Raw genomic sequence first — 9,032 nt, forward strand, 5'->3', positions numbered from 1 at the left:
GTCCAAGAAACGTTTTATAATCCAAAGTAAACAAATCAGTAAATTTCAAGTCTCTTGCATGCCATCAAGCAACCAATGGTCAATTTGTTCCGGTAAATTACTGGAAACCAGAAAACAAACCATGGTGGGATTAACTTGCTAGGGGCCACTGAGCTGCTATAAACCCCTGTTCCTCCCACTCTCCGTGTAAAAAGTACATTATTATCCGTTATTCTATGCTGGAGAAACATTTACAGATTTGCTTTGTGGCAGCTTGATTAAGCACATTAATTCAGGAATATGCAAATTACTGACAAATATACTGGCTTCTTGAAGGCCAAGTTATACTTCTGCGTCAAATCTACACCATAGCCTGATGCGCACCTCGCTACAAAATGTAACTACACGTCTTGGCAACGCAGACCGCAACAACTGTGATTGGTAGCGTCGCATTTCCAGCTTGTCCTTCTTCTTCTTCTGCCTCAACAGGTTCAATTGTCGTACATACCGTCTCCTCCGACGCCTATTCTCATTTCTGTGTTTTAGTGATTTCACTAAAAGTAACTCCTGTTCAACATCGATCAGCTCCAACATGATCCTCTCAGTTTCACTAGGTACGTTTGACTTAATACAGCGCTGACTTAACATGAGGCATGCTGGTTTGAATTCTTTCTTTCTTTTTCTTTCAGCGATGCTGCAAAACGTCATTTTGCCACGATATTAAAACCTCGTGGGCTCCAGTTTTCTGAGTCCGGCGAGTGCAGTTGCTTTTCTCCGACAGCACCAGGTTAAAACCACCTTTTCACAGATCAGTCACTGCGTTCCAGACCGTGTTTCAGTTGCATGGTGGTGCATTACCCCAAATGTGGCTGACTGTGACAAACTTATGTTTCTTTGGCAAGTTTATGCACAGTTAAACCCTCAGCGGTGCACATGTGCAATGTAAATTAAAAGGATGGCCATTTTAATAAAAACAAACAATAAATATACTTCACTCGTTAACTGTGTATCCTTCTAGCTACATCAGTTGGTAATCCTCAAAAGTCAGTAAAAGTTGCAGGCTATATTTCCAAATGTTTTCAGATTTCTGGGCATTTTTAACATTTTGCTGAACAGCTTTTAGGTAGAGAAAATGACTTTCAGAGATTCTTTACCGCAATCAGCTACCTAATAACATTGCCAAAACATTTCAATTTACATGCAGAACAGGTTTTACTATAAGATGGCATGAATTATTTTAATTTATATACATGGTAAATAGTTTTAGTTGAGAGAAATAGGCCTTTTGTGTACATAGAGAAAGTCTTTTAAGTTCAGCTCATGATGAATGGGGGCAAAAACAAAAGTGTTGCGTATACAGGTGCTGGTCATATAATTAGAATATCATCAAAAAGTTGATTTATTTCAGTAATTCCATTCAAAAAGTGAAACTTGTATAATGTATACATTCATTCCACACAGACTGATATATTTCAAGTGTTCATTCCTTTTAATTTTGATGATTATAACTGAAAACTAATAAAAACCCCAAAATCAGTATCTCAGAAAATTAGAATATTGTGAAAAGGTTCAATATTGAAGACACCTGGTGCCACACTCTAATCAGCTAATTAACTCAAAACACCTGCAAAGGCCTTTAAATGGTCTCTCAGTCTAGTTCTGTAGGCTACACAATCATGGGGAAGACCGCTGACTTGACACCTGTCCAAAAGACGACCATTGACACCTTGCACAAGGAGGGCAAGACACAAAAGGTCATTGCTAAAGAGGCTGGCTGTTCACAGAGCTCTGTGTCCAAGCACATTAATAAAGAGGCGAAGGGAAGGAAAAGATGTGGTAGAAAAAAGTGTACCAGCAATAGGGATAACCGCACCCTGGAGAGGATTGTGAAACAAAACCCATTCAAAAATGTGGGGGAGATTCACAAAGAGTGGACTGCAGCTGGAGTCAGTGCTTCAAGAACCACCACGCACAGACGTATGCAAGACATGGGTTTCAGCTGTCGCATTCCTTGTGTCAAGCCACTCTTGAACAAGACAGCGTCAGAAGCGTCTCGCCTGGGCTAAAGACAAAAAGGACAGGACTGCTGCTGAGTGGTCCAAAGTTATGTTCTCTGATGAAAGTAAATTTTGCATTTCCTTTGGAAATCAAGGTCCCAGAGTCTGGAGGAAGAGAGGAGAGGCACAGAATCCACGTTGCTTGAAGTCCAGTGTGAAGTTTCCACAGTCAGTGATGGTTTGGGGTGCCATGTCATCTGCTGGTGTTGGTCCACTGTGTTTTCTGAGGTCCAAGGTCAACGCAGCGTCTACCAGGAAGTTTTAGAGCACTTCATGCTTCCTGCTGCTGACCAACTTTATGGAGATGCAGATTTCATTTTCCAACAGGACTTGGCACCTGCACACAGTGCCAAAGCTACCAGTACCTGGTTTAAGGACCACGGTATCCCTGTTCTTAATTGGCCAGCAAACTGGCCTGAACTTTACCCTATAGAAAATCTATGGGGTATTGTGCGATACGCCAGACCCAACAATGCAGAAGAGCTGAAGGCCACTATCAGAGCAACCTGGGCTCTCATAACACCTGAGCAGTGCCACAGACTGATGGACTCCATGCCACGCCGCATTGCTGCAGTAATTCAGGCAAAAGGAGCCCCGACTAACTATTGAGTGCTGTACATGCTCATACTTTTCAGTTGGCCAACATTTCTAAAAATCATTTTTTTTGTATTGGTCTTAAGTAATATTCTAATTTTCGGAGATACTGAATTTAGGATTTTCATTAGTTGTCAGTTTTAATCATCACAATTAAATGAAATAAACATTTGAAATATGTCAGTCTGTGTGTAATGAATGAATATAATATCCAAGTTTCACTTTTTGAATGGAATTACTGAAATAAATCAACTTTTTGATGATATTCTAATTATATGACCAGCACCTGTGTGTATATATAAATTTGTGGAGTAACAGCAGTTAAAAAAAGAAATGCAATATGTATTCTGTTTCAGACATACAAAATGAGCATGAAACGTGTGTCTTTATACTTACTTTTGCATTTGTTAGGCCTACATATAAATAAATAAACATGAACTTCTAACTTTAACAACAATAGAGAATCTTAAATGTTTTTCCCACGTGTTTTCTCTAGTAAAGACCCCCAGATACATTATCTGAACCCATGTGTCTTAAAAATATGATTGAGCATGTGAACATACATTATGCTGCTGACCAGATCCGACCTTTTTGCAGCGATGTCGCCTCCTACAGGGAACTTGTGAGACCCGCAGCCGCCACTGTTTTCCAGGTTGGCAGCTCTGCTCATCACACCCATTAAATCATATAAATGTATATAACATTTGTATGTATACTATGTGCAGTACCTGCTTTGCTTATAGACAAGTAAATGCTGACATCATTTTAATTGGTGAATGGGCAGTTGTCAATGTGTGGGAAACTGACAGGTGGTTTGTGGGTTGTTTCATCTGAGGTGAAGCCCAGAGCGACACAGGACATTTGCATGCACTCAAAGTTGCCCCACAGCTTGTTGCCACTTTGCATCTTCGCAGCTCTGCGTCCACCGAAGAGACTTCCTGCAGCCTCTTGTGTCTTTGTATCCGCAGGCGTGAACATGGATTCCTGCGGCACAGATGAAACGATACAAACGCACAATCTACAAATCAAAGGTGAATATGTAAATAAGGTGCTCAGGGAAAATTAGGAGGTTGCAGTTTTGCAGCCGGTAAAAGTGGAGCCACTTTATACTATATATACTTTAAATATATATATATCCTACTTGTAAATTCTGTACTAATAATCTGAATCTGTAAAGAAACCAAAGTTAATAAAAATTAAATGTGGTGGAATAAAAAGAACCAATAAGCGGTCGTCGCACCGGAAACGGAAGCACACCGTTGTTTTTTGTTTTTTTTAAGCACTCGGTTGTTTTTGTTACTCCTCCTCCTCCTCGCGCTCCACTCCACCGGGCAGGTACAGGTGTTTCATGCAACATGGAGTATAAACTGATCATGGCTGTGTCCGGATTCCCGAGTCTGTACGACACGAACTCTCTGACCTACCGGGACCTGAACATGAGGAGCGACGCGTGGCGGCAGGTCGCGGAGATAGTCGGTGTTCCCGGTGAGTCTCCGGTTTACTCGTGAATTTACACCGCCGCTGCTTCACGGACACCCCGGCGACCGTCTCATCTACTGTGGCTGCGCAGTGAGACTCCTTAAAGTTGATTAATCCTCCAAAAATCCAACAAAACCCTGCGAGAAAAGATCAAAACAATACGAGTACGTCTCTCAAGACGTTCCGACTATCTGCGGCTCTCAGCTACAAGCACATTGGTTCCTACTGAGGACGTAAATCTGTCAAACAAAACAAAAACATCACAAATGTTGTGTTTTATTTTTAGTTCACCTTTATTTAACCAGGCAAATTATAATGTAGTGGGGATTTAACCAATGAAAAACAAAAATAATCCAAATCAGTTCCACCTCAATCAGCTGCAACTGTAAACTGTTAATCAGAGATGATGCATAATCCAATCATTTATAACACTAAAACGGCCACAAGGTAGTTTTTCAGCTCTATGAGTACTTTTGATTTTGATATTGTAAGTACATTTTACTGATAATACTTGTACTTAAGTCATAGTTTCAATGCAGTAGGCCTACGTGCACTTGTAGGCGAGTGTTTTCACAGTCTGGTGCAGCATCTGAATCGTGCTGTTTGCCAAAAAACTACAGCGCACAGCTGGTTTTATGAAATTGCCTGAGCTTTGAAAAAAAAAAAATATATATATAAACTTATAAAACATGATAACAGTGCAACATGTTTTAATGTCCGTAAAATCTGAGCCTGCAAAGTAACTAGTAAGTAAAGCTGTCAGATAAATGTAGTAATTATGTGTTGTTTGGATTTCATGATTTAACTAAATGCTGTCGTTCCTGGTCCTGCAACAGACATTTCTCTTGTTTGAGATCTTCAGGTAGGGGTCTACCGTCTCTCCCTGAGTCCTAGCTGAAAACTAAAGGGGACAGAGCTTTTGTTGTCAGGGCCCACGAGGCTCTGGAAGGACCTGCCAAAAGAAATTATGCTACACTTAGTGTCTTTTAAGTCTCTAATAAATAAAAAAAAAAAAGCACTTTTATAGGACAGCTAATTCTAAATCTATCTGAGCCGCTTGCTTTGTTTTATTCCTTTTCATCCCGCATAGTTAGTAAATAAATAAAGTTAGTTATTAGATCATTATTATTATTATGCAACAGAATGCATTTTTCAGTCCCAAGTAGCAAAATTAAAGGAGCTAAAAAGAGCTCAAAAGGTGACTCTACAAATTGCCCCAGATGTGGATGTGATGAAGCAACGTGTGACCCAGTGTGGCGGTTTGACTCTCCATTGCCAGACGCAAACGAAATGTTGAGTAAGTGGTAAAGTCAACATGTTTTTCTTCCTGCGTTCTTTAGAGTCTGAATGCAGACGGAAGTGGAAGATGCTGAGGGACCAACACCGGCGGGAAAGGCAGCGGGAGAAAGAGAGGCGTGAGAGTGGCGTGGGGCTTTTTAACTACAGACCGTGGAGATATTCGGCTATTTTGTCCTTTTTGAACCCGTTCATTGACGCCAGAGCAGCGGGCACCAACGGCTGGGCTCTGAACCCGCAGCCCTCTCAGTACCAGGTGTCTGAAATGGTGGGCTGCAGCACGACCAGCGAAACACGGAGCGACGACGACGAGAATTACGGTTCGTAGTGAAGGAGTTTCCCTAAATGTTGGATTGAGGCTGCAGAGTCGGTGTGATCCTGTACGAAACAGAAAACCGGCAAATCTTCACATTTAAAGTTCCAGTAATTAGTATTTAATACCAAATTAGGAACAGTGAGTCGATTAGTTTGTTTTCTGTTGATAGATTAATCGAAAAAAAACACAAAAGCTTCACTGGTTGGAGCTTCTCACATGTGAATCTTTGTGGCTTTTCTCTGTTTTATTTATTTGTAAACTGAAAATCTTTGAGTTTTAGACTCAGGACAAACTGTGACAGGCATTGTCTCTATTTTATGACTTTATGTATCACGTTAACAATTTATTGATTGAGTGAGAAAGAAATTATCTACAGATGAGTCAAAAGAAAAGTTCTACTGCCAAACCTTAGCAGCTCTACGGAGCTTTTAAGCTCCTTGCTTTGGTTTTGTGGCACATTTCCTGGTCTGGTTCAGCCTCAGCAGCAGTTTTTTGTTTCAGACTAGCTCTAATAAAGCCACCGTATGCGACACACCGTACAGCTCCTTTACTACAGGACTGTTGTATCACACTGCTGTAGTTTTAGTTGACTAGTGAGTGTTTATCTTAAAGTCATCTGGTCTTTTTTTGTGAGCTTTACGTTGCTTTTAATCACAGAGAACTATTGTGTTTGTGCAGGTTGCACAGTTCAAGACGAGACTTGACTCCTGTGTATGAAACAAACAGAAACCTGAGTTTATATTCGGGAAACTGTTAAATGTCACAACAAATAACTTAGCCCAGAGGTTTTCAGAGGGCCTCCCCAGGGGGCTCCAAACGGTTTTGGGGAAAGACATTTGCTGTGTTATTTGTGTAGTCCGTTTTAAAGAAATGATCAGTCTATAATTTTAATGGTAGGTTTATTTGAACAGTGAGAGACAGAAGAAGAACAACAAAAAAAAAAAAATCTGAAACACGCATGTAAACATGTTTTAATGAGTGAAAAGAGTATTGGCTGGTTGCAAGACCATCGCCAAGCAGCACCTGGAAGAAACACACAAGAACTGTCAATCTCCCTCGGTCTGGGGCTCCATGCAAGATCTCACCTCGTGGAGTTGCAACGATCTTGAGAACGGTGAGGAATCAGTCCAGAACAACACGGGAGGATCTTGTCAATGATCTCAAGGCAGCAGGGCAAACGTACAAAATCAGCAGGGGATCAAAAAGTTTATTCCCTCACTGTAAGTCATGCAAAGCAGAAACACGATGCTTCTGACAGAGTTTTAGTTTTGGTATTTTTATTAAAATATTCTGTACGTGCAAGTAACACTTACTGCGCATGTCGCCGTTTACTTTGCGACGACTCCCAGTCTGTTTTCCGCCGCCACAGCCTCTTTTAACTCTCATGTAACATTCAGTAACAGTCCCAGCTCCTTATTGGTCCATGCAAAATAATAATTGAGCAGAACTAAGCAAGTAAACAAGTAAAAAACGCTTGTCCTGAATGAAATGGAAAAATCTAACCTGAGGTTCGATACGCAGCCGTAGTTTAGTTTAGTCTTGTGCTGAGTATCACAAGAACCTGCGGTGCTTCTAGCTGTGGGGTGAAAATGAAAGGTGATTTGTTTTATCTGTCTTTGTAGGCATCGCTGTAGCAGATGCTACAACAACAACACTATCATCTTCATCCTCCTCCTCAGAGTTTGTTCAGAGGAAGCGGCCGTCTTCTGCCAACAGAGACGGCGTCCGACTTAAAGACGCAAAGACCGAGTTGACCGAGGTGACCTCAGAGGCCGCAGCTACAGACGACGGCGTTCAAATGCAGCAGGTCCAGCAGGTTAACATGAGGGAGCTGTTTGAGATGATGATGCAGTCAGTTACCTCTCTGGCTTCGTCCTTAGCTTCCTCGCACACTCCCTCGCAGCTCTCTGATCAGCTGATGCCTCCTGCGCCGTCTTCCCCGGCAGTCCTGCGACCTGATCTGCAGCATCTGCATCACCTTCAGACGCACCACGGCCCGCCGCCGTCCTGCTCGGCGTCCAGGCCGAGCCACCTGAAAACAGAAGAGCAGGAAGCGGTGGTGGCGGAGCTGTCCGACCTAACTGACGGCGAGGAGGAGTGCCCGGCCGCGTCTCCCAGGCCGACCCGAGCCAAGAGGAAGAGAAGCGACGGTCTGCTGGAGGAGTTCCTGAGGAGGATGGAGGCCAGGGAGGCTCAGAGAGACCGCGACGTGGATCAGAGAGACGACGTCACCCTGTTTTTACTCAGCCTGGCTCCGGCCATGAGAAGACTTCCTGCAGAGAAACAGTCGTGGGTCAGAACCAAGATACAGCAGTTTGTGCACGAGGCGGAGTTTGGTGCTACGAGTTTTCCCAAATCCGAAAACATTTTTATTGAATGAATCCAGGACGGATCCCAGTGGACTCCAATAATAATTTAATTCCCCCACATTTTATCCTCCATTTTTAGAATACTGTTGCTGAACGTGTCCTTTCTCACGTTTTTGTGCTGTTTTTAATAAAATCTTGTATTATGTTTTATATACTGCATGTAAATTAATCAAAGTGAGCACTAAAAACGGCTTTAATCTTTCTTTATGTGTAGAAAAATCACACTTTCAGAACATTAATCGGACATCAGATTATTTCTTAAATGTATACACGACCGTTTGTGGTCACTTTTCAAAATAAAAGCACAGTTTTTGTCCATTAAAATAACATCTGATGGTTTAGAAAGTGTAGACATTAATGTTGTAAACATGTTTCCATGGCATTCTGTGTTTGCTGATCCAAGCTGACCATTTTTAAAAGGCCAATTGTCGTTAGAAACCCTTTTTCACTCTTAATGCTCCAGATGCTCAACTACTTTAATCAGAAGAACCGTTTTTAAGCTGTGCGACCACGATTGCAAAAGGTTTTCTAAAGATCAAGTAGCCTTTTAAAATGACAAACTCTGATTGGGGCTGATGGTTGCTGATAAAGGGCCCCTGTACGTCTCTGCAGGTATTCTCTTACAAATCAGCCCTTTGCTGCAACAAGTCATTTACAACACAAACAATGTCTTTCTGATCAATTTGACGTTTTAATGGACAAAATCTGCTTTTCTTTCAACCTCAAACTTTTCAACAGCAGTGTACACACCAGGCAGGACCCCGGGTGCAGACTATGAAAGGAGGCCCCTGAGACAGTACAGCACATAACAGCAGGTTGTAAGATGCTGGCAGGAAGTGGGTACATGGAACGCGATAACCAGGTAGCTGGCGTAGTGTACAGGAACATCTGCCGTGAGTATGGGCTGGAAGTCCCAAGGTCAAACTGGAAGACACCTCCTGA

The 9,032-nt window shown here is 42.1% G+C and overlaps 1 protein-coding gene and 1 long non-coding RNA gene across 2 annotated transcripts; one reads left to right on the forward strand and one right to left on the reverse strand.

The window, feature by feature from the left end:
* Window positions 1-3,382: 3,382 nt before the first annotated feature.
* LOC119909254 lies at window positions 3,383-3,938 on the reverse strand. Its single transcript, XR_005445411.1, has 2 exons — window positions 3,871-3,938; window positions 3,383-3,614 (listed from the first exon to the last, which is right to left on the reverse strand). It is a non-coding gene; the product is annotated as an uncharacterized LOC119909254 (long non-coding RNA).
* On the forward strand, window positions 3,893-8,431 carry LOC119909253. Its single transcript, XM_038727366.1, has 3 exons — window positions 3,893-4,115; window positions 5,450-5,725; window positions 7,344-8,431. Exons 1-3 carry the CDS (start codon window positions 3,986-3,988, stop codon window positions 8,099-8,101), a joined length of 1,164 nt encoding a protein of 387 aa, XP_038583294.1. The 5' UTR covers window positions 3,893-3,985; the 3' UTR covers window positions 8,102-8,431.
* Window positions 8,432-9,032: the final 601 nt, after the last annotated feature.

Source organism: Micropterus salmoides, unplaced genomic scaffold (assembly GCF_014851395.1).
Source record: "Micropterus salmoides isolate LMB-PRFRI ecotype aquatic unplaced genomic scaffold, ASM1485139v1 Ms_hic_scaffold_18, whole genome shotgun sequence".
In the NCBI taxonomy this organism is placed as follows: Eukaryota; Metazoa; Chordata; class Actinopteri; order Centrarchiformes; family Centrarchidae; genus Micropterus; species Micropterus salmoides.